This window comes from Cibotium barometz, chromosome 30 (assembly GCF_041138505.1).
Source record: "Cibotium barometz isolate CiBa-2024 chromosome 30, ASM4113850v1, whole genome shotgun sequence".
NCBI classification, from domain to species: Eukaryota; Viridiplantae; Streptophyta; class Polypodiopsida; order Cyatheales; family Cibotiaceae; genus Cibotium; species Cibotium barometz.
Genome location: NC_141075.1, coordinates 48,794,026 through 48,816,689, shown reverse-complemented (window position 1 = coordinate 48,816,689; position 22,664 = coordinate 48,794,026). Strand labels below are relative to the sequence as shown.

Sequence of the window (22,664 nt, the reverse complement as noted above, 5' to 3'; positions counted from 1 at the left end):
GAGTGAACAGAGCCTCAACAGGAGCTGGCCGATTGTTGTAAGGGCCATTATTGGCTGTTTTTACAGGTTTGCGGGAGTTTTCTCGTGATGAAACTTGAGCAAACGTGTCCCTAGACAAGTATCAGGCCTGGGGATGTGATCTGGTGGAACCTGTGGGTGGCCAGTGAGCCAAAACCATGGCTGGTTACTGTTTTGCAGGTTTGGAACAGCACTTTGTTAGAGGGTTGGTGACCGCTCTATCAAAGAATAGGAGTGGTTGGTGATCCCTCTACCTTGGTTGGTGATTGAGGGTATTTCTACAGGAGTGGTTGGTGATCGCTCAACCTTGGTTGGTGACCGAGGGTGTTGCAACAGGAGTGGTTGGTGACCGAGGAGTTGCAGGTAATGTGTTTACCTATGTTTTCACAGTTGGATAAATCTGGTGTCGTCTGGATGAGTGTGTACTCTCCGCGCACCCACATCTTGTACATATAAATACTTCTGTTGGTAATAAAGATACCTCGGGGGGGTGGGGGGGTGGTTGGCCCAACTTCAGCCCCTAGTGCTGTGTCATGTACAAGTTGGTTTATGTTTGTAGGATGTATATGCTCATGTAATGTTTCACAATGATGGTAATCATGTATATGCCAGGAAGGGTTGATGTATGTATGCTGTTTTGGTAGTGAATTGGTTCCATGTACACGTGCCCGTTTGTGACAATGGTATCAGAGCATTGGTTTCTTTCTTTGCTTGAGAAAGACGATTTTTGGGCATACGGAAAGCTTTTTGTTGAGCATACAGATTGTGAAACATGAGCATGCAAGCAGGGTTTGGTGAGCATTCAGATGCACAGCGGTCTACTAAATCCGCATATTTTGACCAAGCCGATGTACTTTCAGAGCTAGAGGCTCTCAAGCGTCAAGTTAGATGCTATCGTGAGGAGACAGCTGAATTGCGGTCTCTCAAGAATGAAAGTGATGTGCAAAGGGTTTTGAATGAAAAAAAGAAGGATTCAGGTGACGATGGAGCCTTTGAGGCCGTAGCAGCAGAGATGGGATATGAAGATCCTAAAGAGCTGGCCATATCTTATTTGAAAGGCAAAAAGGATGTATTGGGTGATGCAGGTACAAAAAGGACTCCCCGTGTGGAAGCACATGCAGATTCCAATACACCAGGAGATGTAGATTCTCGTCACCGTTATGCATCTTCACGTCGAGAGCATTTTTCAAGTGAAGATTCTCACCACTCCAAGAGTGTCTCGAGTACGTGGGAAGAGACACAGGCATGAGTCACCTAAGCCTAGACATGAGGCTAGAGACAGGTCTCGTTCTCAAAAGAAAAGCCGAGAGTTCAAGTCAGGAGACGAAGATGTGAAGTTTGAGAACTTCTATGGCAAGATGGATACTATGAAGGTGCTTGCTTTTGTGAGACAGTTTGAAATTGCCTTTTGCAATGAAAATTTCTCTGAGAAGTCTAAACTCAGGCATGTGGTTATGCATCTCAAAGAGACAGCTAGTCATTGGTGGATGGCCAAGCTTTTGGATGCAAGTGCTGCCCGCACATGGGATGACTTTAAAATTCAGTTTTATGCTCAATTCTTGCCTCCAAACTTTACCAAGAATGTACGCAAAGAGTGGGATTGGTTGAAGCAGGATGAAGGGGAGACAGTGCAGACATATATACCTAAGTACTGGAAGGTGCTGCTGAAAGTTACTGCCTTTATGTCTCTTTCTAATGGGGAGAAGAAACGAAAGTTTGAATCAGGTTGCACCCCATCATTCAAGAGAGCTTACAGGTGTACCCAAATCAGACTCTTCAGCAGTTGATAAACTCGGCACTCATAGCTGAAAATTTGCATATGAAGTGGGTTAAAAACAAGTCAAATTCAGATTCATTTAAGGGCAAGAGACGGTCTGGTTATGACCAGAAAAAGGGTGGACAGTCCTATAAAAGTGAGTAGAAAGATGCCTTAGATACAAAGGGAAACTCATCTAAGAAGCCGGGGGGTGAACGCAATGATTTTGGGCTCTCAAAACAGCAGAGGCTTGATTATGTACGTGATGGGAAATGTTTTGGCTGGCAGTAAGAATCACATATTTACCAAATGCCCGCAGAATCCCAAGAATGCAGATTCTAATGCAGAAAAGCCTCATGTGAATGTTGTGCCCGATGTACAGGGAAACACGGGGCAACCCCCAGATCATAGAACAATATGTAAAGCATGGGGACAGTTGAGGGATTAGCCCGCACTCTTTTTGTTTGATGATGCATCCATAGATAATTTCATTTCGGTACAGATGGCTGCTGCCATAGGTTTGGATGTATCAGATTTTGGGACTCAAATGAATGCAGACGCCGCTTTTGAGGGTAAAGGAGTTGATGTAACGCCGATCATTGGCAAACTCCGAATTCATATACAGGGATATCTTGATCATGAGAGTTTCTTAGTTGCTCCTCTCATAGGATGTGATGTTTTGTTGGGGATGCCTTTGCATGCTCGTATGGAGCCCAAGAAGGACTATAAGTCCAAGAAAATAAGCTTTGTTCATAGAGGTAGAGAGCTTGTTATAGAAGCTGGTACTCCAGGTAGTACCATACCTATTGTAAGTCATGTTCAGGTTTCCAAAATAATGAAGAAGTCAGCTTGTTCTTACTTGGTTTTTGTACGAGAACAATCTGAACATGAGAATGTAAATGTAGATCATCTAACCCGAGAGTGCGTAGACTTTTTGCGTGGTTATGGTGATTGTTTCAGGGATGCATTACCAGGAGAGTTGCCACCTGAGCGTCCCGAGGATCATCGTATTGATGTGATACCTGGGAGTACGTCCCCGAATAGACCTCCTTACAGGGTGAGTGCAAGTCAACAAGAAGAGATTATGGCGCAGGTTAATGACTTGCTTGAGAAAGGGTTGATACGTCCTAGTTCATCTCCTTATTGCTCACCTGTGTTGCTGGTGCAAAAGAAAGACATGACGTATAGGATGTGTGGGGATTATCGTGTCCTTAACAAGGTGACGATAAAGAACAGGTTTCCGATACCACGTATCGATGATATGGAGATTGGGTTTTATTAAAATTCCAAAAGGCTCGCCTTCGCAAGCAGACTGGGGAAGATGGTAACTATTCGAAGCTATCTTGCAGGTATTATGGACCATTTCAGATCTTGGAAAAGATCAATGACGTAGCTTACAGGCTGGTGTTGCCAGATCATTGGTGGATTCATAATGCTTTCCATGTCAGTCTCTTGAAGAGATATATTGGTTTTGAGCCGGTGGAGCCGGTTATGGAAGATCAACTCGAGGTTGATGAGTTGGAAGAGGTATTGCAGCTTGAGCAGATTGTTTTTCACAAGGAACGGAAAGCTGCTAGAGGTAGGCTTGTTCGTAAGTACCTTGTGAAGTTTAGGAACTATCCAACACTTGATGCGAAGTGGATGGACGAGGCATATTTTAAAGATTATCCAGATCTTCTTGCGGCCTACTTGGAAGCTTTTCAGTTTTGCGGGCAAGTGATTAGAAGCCGGGAGGAATGTCACCACTTCTTTGGCAGACGTCTGGAATGATGTCATGATTGAATACATGTGGAAGGGCTCCATGGAAGGATTGGTATCCTGGTGTGAGTTCCTGGCATGATTTATGAACTCATGGAAGGGTGGTAACCCTGGTGAGTGACTTTGGACTCATGGAAGGGTGGTTACCCTGTTGAGTACTTTTTGGTCCTGTGTGGACGACGCCTGTGAACGGGCTAGTTGGATGTACAAGATGTAAGTTGGGAGATTTCATCCACTATGTTTGTGCACCAACATATGTATGTGAGTTGCACATGCATGGATGACTTGTTTTTGATGCCTGGACATTGCTTGTATTTTGCCTGTGAATGTCCACGGGCACCGGGGACGCCTGGACAACCCGTGGATATGCGCGTGCACACCTGTTTGGGACTCCTATGGTTTCCTTATGTGTTTTGCAGGTGGTAAGTGTGCACACTTAACCCAATTTATTCATTATTTCATGTTACTAAGGTTTATTGGGTGCAGGGTTCACATTCACTTAAAGTGTGGGCGGACACACTTATAATTTTATAAGTGAGTTCACATTAGGCTGGACTATTTTTACTGAACCAAGGCCAATTATGAGAGATGGGCACCCGGGCACTCCCAAATAGCTCCACGAGTTGCTATTCTGGGTGTGGGAGGGCCAAAGTGGGCAAGTCCCGACTTGTCGAGCACTCATCTGAAAAACGTGGGCTGTTAGGAGCTGTTTGGACAGGAAAAACAGCAAGTTTACTCATTTGCATGAGCTACAGGTGGAGTACATGCCAAGAGCAAGAGTCCCAGGGTTGGCTGGCTGCTATTTCTCTCTCTTTCTCTCTCTACAGGGCTGGCCGACTCCATCTACAGGGCTGTAGGCTGTTAGATTTGTTTCCAGAAGCTGGCGCATGGCTGTTGGGACTGTTTTGTGCTACTCTGTTGAGAACAGGGCTTGGACGGAGTGAATAGAGCCTCAACAGGAGCTGGCCGACTGTTGTAAGGGCCATTATTGGCTGTTTTTACAGGTTTGCGGGAGTTTTCTAGCGACGAAACTTGAGCAAACATGTCCCTAGACAAGTATCAGGCTTGGGGATGTGATCTGGTGGAACCTGTGGGTGGCCAGTGAGCCAAAACGATGGCTGGTTACTGTTTTGCAGTTTTGGGACAGCACTTTGTTGGAGGGTTGGTGACCGCTCTATGAAAGAATAGGAGTGGTTGATGATCCCTCTACCCTGGTTGGTGATCGAGTGTATTTCTACAAGAGTGGTTGGTGATCCCTCAACCTTGGTTGGTGACCGAGGGTGTTGCAACAGGAGTGGTTGGTGACCACTCAACCTTGGTTGGTGACCGAGGAGTTGCAAGTTGTTACACGACTGAGTATTTTACCTTTTTATCTTAAGCATTGTAATCATGTTTTAAACCTGTATAGTATTTACTAATCATGTTTACCTGTAAATGCATGTGTAAGTTTGTACACGTGTGTGGATGCATGTTTGGTGTGTGTGTGTGTGTGTGTGTGTGCATGTTCATATGCATGTGTTCTTTTCTTATCCTGTTGCAGGGGCAGCATCTTTTGGGACAACACAGTCAACATCTGACGTGGCACCGCCACATGGCAGCTAACACGTGTGCAAGTACGGCTGGCTGCATAGGCTGTACCGCACGTGTGGCTGGCTGTTGCTCAGGAGCTGAGGCGGTTATGGCAGAGGCGCTGCAGCCGTACTGCACCCAAGCGCGCGCGAGAGAGAGAGAAGCGAAGTCTTGGCTGAGGTGCTGGCGGCTGGCTGCCACGCAGGCAGGCGCATATAACATGGGCAGCAACAGCAAAGCGTCATACAGTAAGCAAAAGCATGGGTGCCAGGCAGCAACTAAACGCGAAGGCGACGGGCAGCCAAAAATGCAAAGAAAAGCGCCAAAGAGAAACGCTGGGCAGCAAACGGCGAAAAAGAGAAAAAGCTACGTGGATTTCTTTTTTTTCGAAAACGCCCAAGCGCCATGTATTTTCTTTATTTTCTTTCTTTAAAAAAAAGAAAGAAAAAAAGAAAAAGAGGAGCTTTTCAATAGTCTTTTTGAGAAAAACTCTTCTAATAGATTTTTCTAAGGGGGAAAAGCATAGCTTTTTCCCCCAAACTTGTATAAATAAGGGGCCAAGGTCCTTGTATTACACAACACATCTTGGGTGAAAGCTTGAAGGAGATCTCTTTCCCGTGGATCAAGGAGGAATCTTCTCAGGAGTTGTGCAAGGGCTACGCAGACTTTGAGTTATAAATAAATACCTGTGGGGGCACCATGCTTTGGGACCAATTGGTCTTTTGTGTAGGAGCACTCTAGCTCCACTTAAATATTTTCTTTTTCTTTCAAATTTATTATTCCAGTTCATAAAGTGATTAAAGTGTGATTAAGTGTGTTCACCGCCCGTCAAGTTGTTGAAGGCGGATTCATCGTCAACTTTTTCAAGAGGGCGAGCCTGTGGTCGACACATTTAATTCTATGGCTGGAACTAGTGCAGGCCCATGTCACTGGTTGAGCAGATAGAGACTTATTGCCTTGGGTTACCCAAGGAGCTTCGAGATTATTGCATCAAAACAAAGGTCATTGATATGACTTAGATGATAGAAAATGCTCAGACTGGATATGCCATGCTTACTGGTCAGATGCCAGGATTCAAGGATCAACGTCTCTTCTCCAAGAAAGCATCAAAGGAGTCGAAAGAGACTAAAAACACTGAACCACGAGAGAAGGGGCAATCCAAGAAGAGAAAATTTCAGCCCTTACCTCAAAGGACATATGAAGAAAGGAAAGAGCTTATAGCTGGCAACAAATGTTTCTCTTGTGGAGAAGCAGGGCATCGGTACTATAGGTGTCCGAAGAGAGCACCTAAAAACACAGATGATTCACAGGAAGAGCCTAAAGCAAAGAAACAGAAACCGTCTGCGGGACTAGTACTTGACTTGATAGGGATGAAGCAAGGGGATGCATCTTCGGAGTTATGCAGAGCATGGGGAAGACTTTGAGATCAAGAGGTCTTGATCTTTTTTGATCCTGGGACTCGTGCAAACTTTATCACCCCCGAGCTTGCAGCAAAGTTGGGCATCAAAGCAGAGGAGATGGGTGTGTTGCACGAGGCTACTTTGGCTTGTCGTGGACATTCGGTTGAGGTTACACCGATCATTGGGAAATTGCGTCTCAGTGTGTGGACTTACACGGACAGAGAGGATAATTTCTTCATTATGCCTTTGGAGGGTTGTGATGTTTTGTTGGGTATGCCTTGGTGCCATAAGGTTAAAGCGGTAGTAGATACTTTCAATAGGAAAATCTCTCTCACTAATAAGAATAAGGAATACACTCTTGATGTAAAGCTTAAAGGGGAATCTATTCTTGTTGTATCGGCCTCGGTCATTTCTCGTCTAATAAAGAAACATCTTTTTGTTTACTTACTGTTTGTTAAAGAGAATCAGGATACTACAGATTCTAAACTATCTGAGTTGGATAAGGAAAGATTGGATTTTCTCAAAAGTTTTCAAGATTGTTTTTTAGAGGCTTTGCTAGGGGAATTGCCGCCTGCTAGGCCTGAGGATCATGGGATTGATTTGATTCCTGGAAGTTCACCACCGAATAAGCCACCCTATAGGGTGAGTGCAGTCCAACAAGAAGAGATTATGAGCGAAGTGCGTGACCTGTTGGACAAAGGGTTGATTCAGCCGAGTTCTTCGCCCTATTGTTCACTAGTGCTTTTGGTACAAAAGAAAGATGGTTCTTGGCGGATGTGCATTGATTACAGGGCACTGAACAAGATTACCATCAAGAATAGATTCTCTATATCTCGAATCGATGATATTTTGGATCGGTTACAGGGAGCAGCTTACTTCAGTCGCATTGATCTGAAGAGTGGATATCATCAAATTCGCATCAGGCCAGAAGATGTGCATAAGACAGCTTTCAGGATAACTTTTGGACTTTATGAGTTTTTGCTCATGCCTTTTGGTCTTACGAATGCTCCAGCGACTTTTACAGGATGATGGATCGGATTTTTTGACCCCATCGTGCTTTTGTGGACACTTTCTTTGATGATATGATTATGTTTTCTCACTCAGAGAAGGAGCATCGGGAGCATTTGACCAAAGTCTTTGAGGAACTTAGAAAGCATAGGTTGGTTGTCAATGGAGAATTGCAAGAAGAAAGGATCGATTCGGTTCGCTGAAGCTACGCCCCGTCCTTGCTTGCGCGTCCTGCACACCAGCGCCCCCCGCCATTGCGCTTGCTCTCGCCCCCCCCCCCCCCCCCCCCCCCCCCGCCTGCTGTAGTTCCTGCGCCCCCCTCCCTCGTTGCTCTACCCGCCTCCTTTCTTTCTTGCCCCCCTTCGCCTGCTTCGCTGCTGCGCCCCCCCTCCCTCGCAGCTGCGCACCCTCCTCGCCCTCTCGCCCCCCCCCCTCCTCGCCTCCTCGCCTTCTCGCCCCACCCCCTTCTTCGCGCCCACCTCACCTCTGCAACGCCCCGACCCCCCCTCCGCCAGCATTCTCCTCCCCGCCCCTCATTCGCGCAGCAGCTGCCGCCCCCCCCTCCCGGGCTTCTCCTTCGCCATTTTTATCCCCCCCTCCCTTTTCGTGCTGACTTCCGCCCCCTGGGGGTTTTGCTTTTCCTTTTTCCTCCGGTCTTCCGCCTCTCTGTGTGCAGCCTGTTTCTTGCAGGATTTCCGCCTTCGCCTCGCCTACGCCTGAGCTTCAGACTCTGATGGAGACTCCCCCCGCCTCGCATCAGAGGGACTCATCCGCAGCCCCCTCGCCCGCCCCCGAGGACACCCCCATCAGGCTTTCTCTTTCGCCGGAAGAGGAAGCGAGCCTCACCGCAGAGGTGGAACGCCTTCAGGCCCATTCCACCATCTGCCGTATAGTCGGCACTCGCCCCAGCAGAGGGGAGATCCGGGATCTTCTCCAGGCCCGCCTTCTTGCAGATGTGAGCAAGATCCTGGACGTACAGCTACTGGGCCGGGGACATTATCAGATCGAGTTCGAGACCGCCCAGAGTGTGGCCAAGGTCCTTGCCATGAGTCCCCTTGACATCAGGGGTGCTCGGGCTTTCTTCAGACCTTGGCAGCATGGCTTTGATCCAGCAGCGGCTGAGCAGCGAGAGCGCCTTTTTCATGTTACAGTTTGCTTCCCTGGACTCCGCCGGGTGTATCTTCCGCTTCTCTCTCGGCTAGGAGCATTGGTGGGCTCGGTACTCGAGACTGGCCCCACAGCAGCTTCGGTGGTGGCCAGAGCAGCTGGGCTACCCTCCGTCAGAGTTTTGGTGTCTGACATCTCCTCCCTTCCTAAGGTCATTCAGTTACCTAGGATAGGGGGGGATGGATTGATCAGAGAGTGGAGTTCTCGGGGCTCCCGAACCAGTGCTTCATATGCAGGCAGGTCGGCCATCTAGCCAAGGCTTGCCCTCGCAGGAGACCTCGACCCTCACCACAGCAGGCCCCTGATGGCCCGCCCACAGATGCGGCATGGCAGGCTGCCTCCGGGACACCTGCTCAGGCCACAGAGACCTCGGAGTGGCAGCCTGGACAGGGGCGCCGCCGAGGGAGACATTCACAGCAGCACGCACAGAGACCGCTGCAGCAGCAGCCACAGTCTCAGCCTCACTGGGTTCCCGTGAGGAACAGCTTTGCTCCCCTCCAGGAGGAGACCCCTGCAGCGACTGAGGACCAGGAGATGCCAGCACCCCCTCCTTCACCCCCCCCACCCCCATCCCCTCCCACTGCCTTGCTTCCACCTTCGCCTCCTCCCGCCCCCGCTCCGGTCTCGGCAGCGGCTCCCTCTCCGCCCCCCCCTCCTCCCCCCCACCCGCCTCGCCTTCCCGGGAGACCCTGGCGCTCCCCTGGCGCTCGCCCGCAGTCCGGAGGGCGCTGAGCACCGACCTCGCTCGAGCACCACAGAGGAGACCTACTATGCCGATTCGGGCTTCACGGATATCATCTATCCGCAGTCGGTTGAGTCGCCTCGGTGTTAGACAGCGATCGGAGGCTTTCGGTTACGCCTTCACTCGGCTTTTTGGAGCAGAGGGCCCCCATGAGCCAGCACCCATCCGAGTTCATGTAGTGATACCTCCGGCCCGCGGGGAGGAGGCACTTGATTCAGCAGTGGCCTTCTCGTTCCCCCTCTGTGGCCCTTGCGACCGGGAGTGGACTCTAGAGCTCGCTCTTAGCACTTTGAAGACTCAGGCAGTTGAGTTTTCTCATCATGTGAGCGACCTGGAGGTGACAGATGTGATAGGCCGGCTCTGGGAGTTGGCTCATTTTTTCTTGGATCCTAGGAGTGTGGATGCCTCAGGGATTCGTCATTTGGTCGTGCGTATAGTGGCAGACTTAGCACGCGACCCTGGATATGTATGTGTACACGAGGTTGCTCTGTCAGAGCGGGAGGCAGTCGCCATGGGCCACAGCCCCCACTGGCGCCTGATCCGTGATTCTTGCAGTACACCGGGTGGGCAGATTCGCAGCCGCTCGGATGGGGACTACTCTCCATCCAAGCCGCTTGCGAAGGCCCGCCGCACGGCTGAGACAGCATCTACCTCAGCAGGTCATCCATGAGGATCATCTCATGGAATGTACAGGGCCTGGGCGGAGCACATTTTATACGCTATCGAGGTTGCTTGAGGCAGGAGCTTCAGAGATGCCTGGTTGGTGGCAGCATTGATATTTTGATGGTGCAGGAGCACCACTTGGGTGAGAGCAGGATCCGGAGATATGGTTCGGTGATGCCTGGTAGATGGGATACCTTTTGGTCTGCAGGGTTTGGTCCTTTGGGTGGACAGGGAGGAGTTTGCATGGTCATTGCAGATGTATGGCGGCAGGCCATTGTGGATCGAGGGATCATTGTGCCTGGTAGAGCACAGTATGTCATTCTGAGGATGCATGATGAGCTATTGGGTGTGCTCAACGTCTATGCGCCTAATCATGCTAGTGCTAGAGCAGAGTTCTGGACCCAGGTTACGGATGCATTGCCAGAGGCCGCACATTGGTGTGTCGGGGGAGACTTCAACATGCTTGAGGACCCGGCCGATAGGGTGGGAGGCAGTCATGTTACAGTGCACGGCACGGAGCTTGCAGCTTGGGACCGGTTTTGCATGACACTGAGGATCACTGATGCATGGCAGCATGGGGCCTTCTCCCGCTCTCAGGACAGTCTTAGTTTCTCTCGGTCGGATCGTCGACAGGGAGGGACTAATCTATCACGGATTGATCGCTTTTATGTGGGCGACTGGTTAGGGGAGCGAGGGGGCTCCGTCGGCATTCTCGCTGGCACCTCATTTTCAGATCATGCGCCAGTTATCCTGACATGGGAGGAGAGGACACGGGAGCCCAGCTTGCAGTTGAGGATCCCAGAGAGGGTACTTACAGATCCCAGTCTCGCTGAGGACATTGAGAGGATCTGGCATGATAGTCAGTACTCTGACCAGGATACAGCAGGCCAGTGTGCCCAGGGACTCATCGAGCTTAGCTCTTTTCTGCACGCTGCAGCTTTGACACGGCTGGGAGAGATTCGCGAGAGGGAGCATCGGCTGAGACGCAGCCTTGCCTCGTTACAGCGCTTCCAGGAGCAGCAGCCTGCATGTGAGTGGTTGGCGTCCCAGCTGAGCCAGGCACGCCAGGAGGTTAGAGAGGCAGAGGAGCAGAGACATGAGTTTTACTATCGTCGTCAGGCCTCTCAGTGGACGCAGCTTGGTGATAGAGTGACTGGTGAGTTTTTTGAGATCACTGGACCCCGCCATGGTCGGACAAGAGTCCGTCAGCTTGGTAGACCGGATGGTTCGGTAGCTACTGAGCCGGGGGAGATCAGAGCCATTGCCACTGCATTTTATAGAGACCTGCTTTCAGCGGAGCCAGCCACTGAGGACAGAGATGCTTGCAGACAGACTGTGTGGGCCCATGTGCAGAGGAGGGTCACAGATCGTATGCGTTCAGTTCTTGGTGCGCCTCTTTCAGAGATTGAGCTTGCCGAGGCCTTGAGGGTCCTGTCGCGACATAGTTGCCCAGGGGAGGACGGACTGACGCCGGCCTTTTTTATGCGCTATTGGGACCTTTTGGGGCCAGGCCTCCGCAGGGGCTTTCAGCATGTTTTGGACACTGGGGTGATGCCGCAGAGCTTTTCAGAGGGCTTGATCTATCTTATCCCCAAGGGGGAGGGAGTATCAGATGATATTCGGCATTGGAGGCCTATTACGATCCTCAATACTGTCTACAAGGTCTTAGCAAAGGCCTTGAGTTTGAGGATCCAGCCCTTCCTGGGGGAGTTGATTCATGCTACTCAGACAGGATTTGTCAAGGAGCGCAGTATCCTTGACAACATCTTTACTTTCTGGGAGGCGACGGCCAGAGCTAGATTTCTTGGCGAGGACTTGGTCGTGATGCTTCTCGATTTTGAGAAGGCATACGATAGAGTTGATTGGGGTTTCTTAGAGGGCACTATGCTTCGCCTGGGCTTTGAGCCAGGATGGATCAGAGGGGTGGCGGCTCTGTATTCCACAGCTCGCAGCCAAGTGTTGATTGCAGGAGGACGGGGGCCGAGTTTTGAGCTGACCAGATCAGTCCGTCAGGGGTGTCCCCTCGCCCCCTTTCTTTTTCTCTTCTTTGCGGAGGCTATGAGCATGTATTTGACGGCAGAGGAGGTTGGTTTGAGAGGACTTCAGCTCCCAGTTCGGGGGGAAGACCTGCTTGATGCTGAGTTTGCAGACGACACGGGCTTATTTTTGCATGGCCAAGAGGCCAATCTTCTTCGGGCAGAGCAGTCGCTCCAGGTTTTTAGTGCAGCTTCGGGAGCATTGATCAATTGGCGCAAGACAGTGGCCTTTTGGATCAGTAGTGCTCCCACTCCGGCATGGAGCCCGGACCCCGGTTTTAGATGGATTCCTCCAGGCACAGCAGTGCGGTATTTGGGATGCCAGATTGGCCTAGATTTGTCACCTGAGCAGCAGATTGTCCCGCTTCTTCTGAGCATTCGGAAGAAGCTTTTGTATTGGAGTACAGCTCGACTATCCTTGGCTGGGAGGGTGGTGGTGGCAAATCAGGTGCTGTTAGCGACCATGTGGTACATTACGTCTTGCTGGATCTTCTCGAGCTCTTGCATCAGCTAGGTACAGAGGCTGATCAGGAACTTTCTGTGGTCTGGGCGGGACGGTCAGCCAGCTCGGGCAAAGGTTGCATGGGCAGTTATTACACTTCCGCTGGCTCAGGGAGGTTTGGGCATTATAGATCCAGTCGATCAGAGCAGAGCCTTATTGGGGAAGCTTATTGTTCGGGGGTTGCTTCCAGGCACTCAGCCTTGGAAAGAGCTCCTCTTGCAGCGGTTGCAGGCTCGGGCGCCCCCAGCAGGGGGCACTTGGGCACCAGAGATTCGCTGGATCTTCATAGAGATGAGGAGGACAGGCCTCAGTAGAGGATGGGAGGACAGATTTGCTTTGAGTATTCTGAGAGCTTGGGAGCTGCTGAGACCGGGGCTCTCTCAGCGACCTCCTCCTTGTGTTGAGGAGCGGGCCAGACAGCCGTTCATCTAGAGCCCAGCGGTTCGCACAGAGCAGGGTCATATGCTGGGTTCTCGGCCTCGTTTAGCCTGGGGGCCTTTAGCGGCAGGCCCAGCTCGTAGTTTTGGAGACTGGCAGGCCTTCTGCAGTCTCCCAGAGGAGATCCAGGTGGAGAGGCTGAGTCACTTCAGAGGGGGGTTGATTATGAGAGCTGATATTCAGGAGGCACTCACAGAGGAGTGGTTCACGCCTCTCGAGCCAGTGACCCCACGGTGGATGGGAGCCTTTACACAGTTGGAGATCCTGATTGCTGTCAGAGCTTGCACTGAGGATGGCAGTTGCCTCTACTATGAGATTCAGGATGAGGGCAGACTCCAGCGAGTGGAGGTGGAGTCGCCTTTGGTTGCAGAGTGCACCTTTCAGAGGATTCGGGTAGTGGCCGCCGCTTCTCGGAAGTGGCATATAGACCCCGATCCTGCTGATCTGCTCCCAGATTGGCGCATATGGGCATATGCAGCGCGCCCCTTGGCCCGGCTACAGTGGGACCCCGGGGAGTACGAGTGGCATGATCCTTATGCATCCCTTGAGGCCACAGAGATTACCTTTTTCCAGTATACTGTTCGGCTGGGGCGGCATATTTTGACGGCGAGGAGGACGGTCTCTCCAGCGGCAGCGGGGCATTGGCGGCTACAGGGACTCTCACAGGAGTTCCTGGAGGATTTTTGGGCTCGGCTCTGGGCTAGTCGACAGGCCCGCAGGATCTCGACTTTTCAGTGGCTGGTCGCCCACAGGGGCTCAGCAGTTGGCACTTGGCTTGTTTACAGCGGTCTTCCGGCGGCCTGCGTCCGATGCGGCCACCCTATGGAGACACAGAGACACTGCCTTTGGGATTGCCCTCAGGCGCAGCAGATTTGGCTGCGGATGCTGCGTATTCTGGCTCCCCTCTCTCCAGAGGGTATGTTTACGTGGGGTGCCGCTGCTTGGTCAACTTCGTCAGGGCCTGCTATGGGCTATGAGATGGAGCAGGGCAGTCAGGCCATCAGATTTATTAGGGGCCAGCCTCGCCTGGTTCCGGCACCGGATTTCTCGTCCGCCAGCTGGACACAGGAGCGGGATTTACGATGGGAGCTCCTCAGCAACCTCACCATCTGGTTCACCTGGAGGGCCCGGTGCTTTACGGCCTTTGAGGGGAGATTGGAGCCACCAGCAGAGACTGTACGGGGGATTTGGCAGGAGTTGATCCACACCCTACGAGGACAGTACGACCGCATCCGGGGAGACTCGGATGAGGCGATCTTGCGGCGCCAGGCCTTTCACACCACTTGGCGTTGTGGCCCCTTCTACACCTTACACACGGGATCCCCCCGTTGGCACTACAGGCCACCTGTTTGGCTCTTCCCCCCCTCTATTGTATGATTTAGCCTTTCAGTCCTTTGTACTGATGCTTGTATTTTGCAGCACCTAGGGAGAGTCTCCCGGGCTGCCATGCTGTATTCACTGCTCTGTTTCTCTTATGAGCAGGAGAGATCTTTTGTAGCCCTACGGGCGTTTTTATATAACTAATGAAAGGATCTTTTCTCGGAAAAAAAAAAAAAGGTTGGTTGTCAATGGAAAGAAGAGTGAAATCTTCATGCAGGAGATTCACTTTCTTGGGCACATAGTGTCTAAGGATGGCATCAGGATGAATCCAGCAAAAGTCGAAGCGATAAAGAATTGGCCGGATTTACAGACTATTCATGATGTGAGAAGTTTCTTAGGACTTTGTTGATATTACAAGAGGTTTATCCGATTCTTTGCAGAAATTGCTTCACCTTTACATCACCTGACCAAGAAGAATGTAAAATTTTGATGGACAGTAAAGAAAGTGGAAGTTCCCAAGTGGCATCTTCAAAAGGATAGAACTTTCATTTGACCAAAATTCTCTCAGAATTCTATTCCTGAGAACCTTTTCTCGAACATCAAGGATTTCTTCAGGTTGGAGTTCCATCTGCCCTTGGGTTGAAGAAGTTAAGATTTCATCATCAAGCACATGATTTGGGCTTGGTATATACTTTTTAAGAAGGCTGACATGAAATAAATTATGTACTTTGAGATGAGGAGGCAGAAGAACCTCGTAGGCTAAGTCACCTACTTTCTTTGTAATCAAATATGGTCCACAATATCTAGGGGATAACTTCTTGTACTTCCCAAGAGATAGAGAACTTCTTTTGGGGCGTACTCGAATGAAGACCATATCTGCTTCTTCGAATTTTCTGTCTGACCTCTTCTTATTTGCATACTGCTTCTGTCTATCCTGGGTAGCTTTTATATCTTTGTGAATTGACTGCATCTGTTGCTCCATGTCATCAAGCATCTGTCTAGACATCTCGACTCTAATCAATGGATCGGTCCAAGTTAATGGAGTTAAGAAATCTTGTCCATACAAAGCTTTGAAAGGGCTCATCCCGATACTTCTGTGATAAGAAGCATTGTAGGCGAACTTGACTAGGTGCAGATAGCTTAGCCACTTCTTGGGTTCCTTGCCACAGCATGACCGAAGTATATCTTCGATTACTTGGTTCACCCTTTCAGTTTGACCATCGGTCTCGGGGTGGTAAGCTGAGCTGAGATCCAAGAAAGTTCTTACTGCTTCGAAAAATGCAATCCAGAATCTTGACGTGAATTTGGGGTCTCGATCACTTTCTGCACAGAAGCTAAATGTCTTCTTTCAGTCCTAAGCACCTTTCATAGGAACATCTTGATGCAAAACACAAAGAAGAGAGAGAGAGAGAGAGAGAGAGAGAGAGAGCTGTATTTTCAGTATATTCCTAGTATATAAAAAAGGTTACAATGTATGTGGCCTTTGGCCTTCCAAAAAGGGGTAACAAAAACCCTATCCTAGGCCTGTGCCATGTGAGGGATTAGATGCTGAACTAAAGACTGGATGCGCCTTTATATAGGTCCCATCCTTGCCCATTAAACAGCCGACTGTTGTCGGCCAGTTAAAGGACACCGAAAACTCCAAAACGCTGCAAACCTCGTGAGTGGAAGGCTATCCAACTGGCCGAGTGACATGCTTTCCAATTTGGTTTCTTCTAGACCAAATCTAAGGCTACAAAACCCTAAATGTATTGTTTTATGCCTTGGGTTAGTCCATGTGCATGCACATGACATCCCCTCCTGCTAAACTTGATGACAGGATTCCAACCTTGACCTTGGACAATTTTGTCATCATCCTACGTCTCCACATATGGTCTCCCAAACTTGTCATCCTTCCCTTCCTAGCAACCCTTTCATTGAAAACCTTGCCATTCCTTGATTCCACTCCAAAGTGGCATCCGACTCATAGGGCTACCATTCCCCTTGGGTCTTGTGGAACACCACCAACCAACCACCTGGGAACTTCTTCCATGTCTTGTTACTCTCCTTGGACTATGCACCTTCATATGCGCGACACAATTAGCGCTTAGCCTTGCTGAGCGTGATGCTTTGATATCAATATTACATGCGTGGAAGCTCTGTGTCTTCTTTCAGCCCTAAGCACCTTTCATAGGAACATCAGGTGTATGTGGCCTTTGGCCTTCCAAAAAGGGGTAACAAAAGCCCTATCCTAGACCGGCCCCATGTGAGGGGTCAGGTGCTGAACTAAAGACTGGAGACACTTTATATATGCCCCATCCCTGCCCATTAACCAGCCGACTGGCTGTCGGGCAGTTTAAGGACACCAAAAACTCCAAAACACTGCCGACCTCGTCGGTGGAAGGCTGTCCACCTGGCCGACTGAGATGCTGTCCAATCTGGTTTCTTGTGGATCAAATGTGAGGCTACATAGCCCTAAATCTACTGTTTTATCTGCCGCCCTTAAGAGAATAGCCTTGGGTTAGGCATGTCCATGTGCATGCACATGACAATGTTCCTATGATGCCGGTCGGTCCTTCTTACTGCTGTCTTCCTGCTATTATATGGTCACGAATGCTAGGCTACCATGGCTGGTTGTAGGGCTGGCCAAAAGCCTTGCATACCACCCTTGCTAAACAATGCTTCTACATGCTTGCTATCTATGCTAAGATGAGGTACATGAACTTGACTGTTCTTTGAGTGGGTTAAGTGATAGACTCTGACACATAAGGCTTGGAAAGACCTACGCAGCTCGTGCTTGACATGTCTCTGGATGAGGGCTCACATTGGGGTCACGGTGTACGACAAATAAGGTATTAACTCTGTACTATGATGGCACTGATGATGAGTAAATGTGTCACTTGGCACCTCGGGTGCATGTGACAGGCTGCAACAAGATGGGGATGGATGGACTGACCACATGAGGGGGACTACAAGGGGGGCAGCATGGTGAGCTGGGCAGGAGGCAGCCAAGGGGATTGCATTTTGAAGACCAGTGCTCTTAGCTGACCAGCCAGAAAATGGAGAGAGAATTATGATTGAGGTTATTCGGATATCCAGTGTTCCAGGGTTGTCGTTGTCACAAATTTTTCAGCCTGTGAGGTTATGAAGCTTTTAATGTCAGGGGGATGCTTCCACCTGTTTTTGTAATGCTTAGTGATCTGGCTGCTTTTATTTTAATATTGAATCAGCTGCTTTTTCTTGACTCCATCATGAAGTGCCTTCATCTTCCATTGTGAGTTGTAGAGGTCCCATTATTTGCTTTATTGTTCGGATTGATGCTTGAAGCATTTTGAATGTACTGTGCATTCAATATATATTCTATTCAATCAAACGTTGGTTCATGAAGACACCATTGTCAAACCTTTACAGGTCTAGTTCAGATGGCTGGGTTTTCTCGTCTTCCTTTGGGAGCGCCAGGGGCTCTGCATGGTGGCCATGGTGGGAGGCCGCTTGTGGGAGGTGCAGTGGATGTTTCAGTAGCATTACTTGAGCAAAAAGTATTAACACAACATGATGAGATCCAGAGGCTTTTATCTGAAAATCAGAGATTAGCTACAATGCATGTGGCACTCAGGCAAGAGCTTGCAGTCACACAACAGGATGCTCAGCGTGTTCAGCAACTGCTTTCTGCTTTGCAGATTGAGAAAGAGCAGCAAATAAGAGCCTTGACTGATAAGGCAGTCAACTTGGAAGCACATATGCGTGCAACAGAGCCACTCAAAGCTGAGCTTGAAAATGCCAAGGCCGGTGCTCATAAGCTGCTTGCCCTCAGGCAAGAGCTTACTAACCAGATTACTCAGCTCACCCAGGAACTTCAGAAGGCTCGAAATGATGCACAAGTAGTTCCTAACATGAAAACTGAGATGGAAGCTCTTCAAGATGAGATACAGCGAGCCAGGTGCTGCTAAAAGATTGTGATTTGTGCAGTATTCTTTAGGCTGATAACTATATTTTGTGATACCTTTGTCTTTTTCCTTATGGCCTAGTGTGATAACTGGAGCAGGGCTGCCTTTGAGTACGAGAAGAAAGCCAATACCGAGTTGTTGGAACAGAGGGGAGTGATGGAGAAGAATCTTGTTTCAATGGCAAGAGAGATGGAGAAGCTTCGTGCAGAGCTGACCAATGCAGACATGAAAGCACGTGGTAATGCATTGTAGCTTAATTTATTTTCTCTGAGATTCTTGATGAGCTCTCTTGTTGAATGTACTTTGACATTCACATCCAATCTAATTTTGGTTTGCAATGATAGTGGGATCCTATGGTGGCGGGTCATTCAGTGCGGCTGACTCTGGTTATCCTCCTCTGGCATCCTATGGAGATGCCTATGGCCTTTCCCAGGTTTACAATCTTCTCAAACCGGCCAAACTTTTTGATTTGGACTGACTTGAATCTAGTGGCTTATATAACATCTCTCAAGTCTGGTTGGCCAGATGTTGGTGAAGGTGCCAATTGTTACCATGGAATTTTCAATCACCCGACTTTAACTTTTTTCTTTTGATTTGGCACTTCAGATGAGGGTGGCAGCAGAGAGTGCTGCTCTGGGGTCTGGAACTACTTGGGGAGCTTATGACATGCAGCGTGCTAGTGGAGCTCTTCTGCGGAGATGAGCTTTGTGTTTTGTTTCTAAGGTCTTGAACTTTCTTCAGGGTTTTTGAAAGGATGACACGAATTTTATTTCCTTTTTTTTGCTGAACTTTCAATCTTGGCCACCAGTGCACCTCAGTTATGTAATTTGTTTGAAACTCAAATATATGTTCCGTAGTATGACTGAAGGAAAATGGGAAAGCAGTGGCATATGCTTCTGCAAGGTTGCATCTCTTGATATCTTGGTATTGTACAGGTGTGCATCCTTTGTTGTGTTTAAAAAAATGAGCTCAGATTCCGGAAACCATGCAAGGGAAAAAAATTGAGTCTGCTTACGGTTGTGTCAACCAAAAGAGGAAAATGAGCTCATATTTGAGAAACCATGCAAGGGGAAAAAAATTAGTCTGCTCACTGTTGTGTCAACCAAATGTGGAAAAAGAACTACTTGCACCGTAGAAAGGCTTTCATGTGTGGGTGCTAAGTGAGGATAAGACAAGCCTAACTGTGTGGAGGCAGGTTTAGGAATCTTGCTTCGCTCCTTTTCTTTTTAGAGCTTGCCTGACATGCCCAGCTGTTCATTGTGCTCTCCTGTGGGGGAGCTATATTCTGAAAGATCTGCTGATTTATCCATGCATGAAGATGGACACATCTTTATGCATGAACTTGCACCTACTCTTGGGCGTGGATGACATGAGTGGAATGCCATAGATGATAGCATGTTGTCTTGCAATGCACGATGGAGTTGATGGTCTGAAGCCTTGTGAGTAAACTCTCATGGAGTCAAGATCACACTTAGGCTCTTTATAAAGGTTGGTAGATAATTTGCACTTTACATTTGCACGAGTAATGTAAAGTTTGGGCCTTACGAGTGATTCTTTAGTGATCAATGGAAATTGAAAATCAGGTGTGCAAGGAAGCTCGTCTGCTATGTTAATAATGCAGATCTCCTTTACGCCATCTGTTCATCTCCAACCTGGTGCAGGGCTGATCTACAATTTAACAGGCACTCATTTGTGCGCGCTATATTATTTAGAAAGGCTAGGCCTAGTGTTTGCTTTGCAGGGAAGCTCCTATCAATTCAGTCTTAAGTGTCTCCGCTTTCTGTGGGGGTGGCTTTCAGTGTAGTTTTGCTGGGAATTCTCACTGGCCAATAGTTCACAGGAAGGGCTAGAAACCTGAATGCAGGCTTCGTGCGTAGTGTTGTTCACTTGCACTGCTTCTTCAAAGCACAGTATTTGTACACTGGTAGATCTTTGATTTGCCCACCCGAACAACCAATTTTATAGCAAGCTCTGTGTTTGATCAGCTGTCTACAACCTCATACTATTTGATTATACAATCAATCATGATTTGCAAGTTAAACTGCTTCAATAAAGTTTTATTTTCTTTGGCTACATGTGGAACGTTTGCTCATAAAAGTTTACATATACCTTAGTTGATGTTTTGTGGCGAGTATATTGGCGACGGGGAAGTCTTTCTTGCAAGAGTTGAGGATGGTGTAACCAGTATTTTTCTCTGCATGGCTTCTTGCAATTTCCCTCCTTTTTCTCGTTTTTTCCCTCTGGTTAAAGAGAATCGGGTATAACTTGAAACGTGAATGAATGGTAATCACCATCTATCCAGCATATGATTGTTTTTCATACATGCTTCCACACATTTTTAGCTGTGTGGAAGGTGCATTTTTCCACATGCTCAGTATCTTTAGTATTGATTCTTTGTTTGACTCCTTGGTCAGCGTGTATTATTTGACTGGTATTGGCACATGCATTTGTGAGAAAAGCAACCTGATTCATGGTGTGTTGAGTTGATGGTTTCTCTTTGGCTGTAATCAATGAAATTGTTGGCTTCTCTTTGGCTGTAATCAATGAAATTGTTGTTGCCTCTCGCTTAGTTTAAGACTTGGTTTAATTTTGAGTTTTGGTGCTTTAGCAGGCCACAGCTCTATCTAAAAAAACATGTGATTACTATTCTAACTTAACCGTCTATGGAGTTTAGCCTATGCTTTTTATTTATGGTTGAGCTGAGTAGTAGGATTATGTGATTACATGGCAGGGACTGTCCTTTTTGTGAATTTGGGAGGTGCACTGTAAATCCCAAGACTGTCCATAGTGTGGCACATGCTATGATTTTGTGAGGTATGCTCTGGATAGGGATGTATTTGGTGAGCCATCTTGGCTTCTTTTTCTGCTGCATTACCCCATATTGTTGGAAGAATATCAGTTGTTGTATAGCAACAAAGTTCTATACAAGCGATAGGTTATCGGGTTTTTTTATGTCAAGCTTAAGTTTTTAATGTCTGTCAAGAATGCTATCTTTAAGCCCATTTAATTTGATGTCTAGTGAGGTAGTCCATGCCTGAAACACCTATTATGTTGCCAAACATCTTTTCATGCCTGTAATACGCGAAGCAAGATCAGAGTGAAGGGCCTTTGTATGTTTTCAGATCCTTAGGGCATTTGTTAGTCTATTGACTTGAAATTCTAGGCGGCTTTGATATCAGTCCATGCCTCTGCCAAGGCGCAAGCATTTGCAGTCCTCCTTGAAGATAACAGCTATGAAGCTCCAGCTGTTGAGGTTAAACAAAGCCTTAATCTTAGTTGGAACGCTCAACTTTATAATGTAAAAAAGGGACTCCAATCAGCCACTCAATTCATCCTCTAGATCAACCGATGGACTATCCAATCCAGCAGGCCAGATCTGATCCTTAATCTACAGGACCTTCCTGTTCATCTCGCCTTACAATAGCAATGTCTTGAGGTACTGTAAGCGCCTAACTGCACCTGGAGGACTACTGTACTAAACACTGATCAATTTTCTCCCACCTGCAGGCACGTTTCACGAATGGGTTACAGCCGATGGAGCCAGCATTGAGTTATGTCATCAATACTGCTGCATCATTGAGGCGCTCGTCTGGCTTCACGAAAGATGTTGCACAACGAACGAGGTCATTTTATACCCCCTCGACATCACCTGTGTGTGTCCCTGCTTGAGCTCTTACTACTGTGGGGCAAACCACTGATCACCTTGAAACACTTCAAGAGATGCAAAGCCATCAAATGGTTACTGGGATGCAATTTGAGTCTTACTCCCATTGATTTCATTTGGTGGTGCATAAGCTTCTCAACAACCCACACGTGATTTTTTTTTTTGGTGGGCATGTGTGTTCTAGTAATGCGTGCAAGCAATGTAGATCAAAAGATGTGTCGATGAAGCCCATGTAGATGAAGATATATCGATGAAGCCTATGAAATAGAAGTAGAGGTTGACACCCCCACCTCTAAATGAGACCAACTCCTCTATGATCCCAAGTCAAGAGATGGGGCTTCCATAATGGAATGCATGGATCATAGACAAATGATCTAAGAGCAAGTGCTCTTGATAAAGCATTAGATAAACAAAGTGAACTTGCTGATGAAGAAATTGTAGCCAAATGATAGTCCTAGTCTTGGATGCCAAGATCCCAAATGAAAGTGGTGAGAGCAGATGCTCCAGAGAAGGCCATGGATGTGTAAGTGGCCTAATGAGGATGTATGTGGAGCTGGAATAAGGCATGGAATCACAATGTATACCTTGTGGTGTGGCAAGGGCTTATTAGGACACGGGGAGAGGTGGTGTAGGTTGACTTTTATTTCAGAATACCCCCCCGCCCCCCCCAAAAAGAAGAAGAAGAAGAAGAAAAACC

General features: G+C 48.3%; 1 protein-coding gene across 1 annotated transcript in view; it reads left to right on the top strand.

Annotated features, from left to right (window-relative positions):
* Positions 1 to 19,220, top strand: part of LOC147621580 (protein FLX-like 2) — a 30,685-nt gene extending 11,465 nt beyond the window's left edge. The window contains exons 2-5 of the mRNA XM_086824373.1: positions 17,768 to 18,296; positions 18,402 to 18,541; positions 18,648 to 18,736; positions 18,910 to 19,220. Coding sequence (XP_086680499.1) covers positions 17,779 to 18,296; positions 18,402 to 18,541; positions 18,648 to 18,736; positions 18,910 to 19,005 — 843 coding nt within the window. The 5' untranslated portion in view covers positions 17,768 to 17,778 and the 3' untranslated portion in view covers positions 19,006 to 19,220. The remainder of the gene's footprint in view (positions 1 to 17,767; positions 18,297 to 18,401; positions 18,542 to 18,647; positions 18,737 to 18,909) is intronic.
* Positions 19,221 to 22,664: the final 3,444 nt, after the last annotated feature.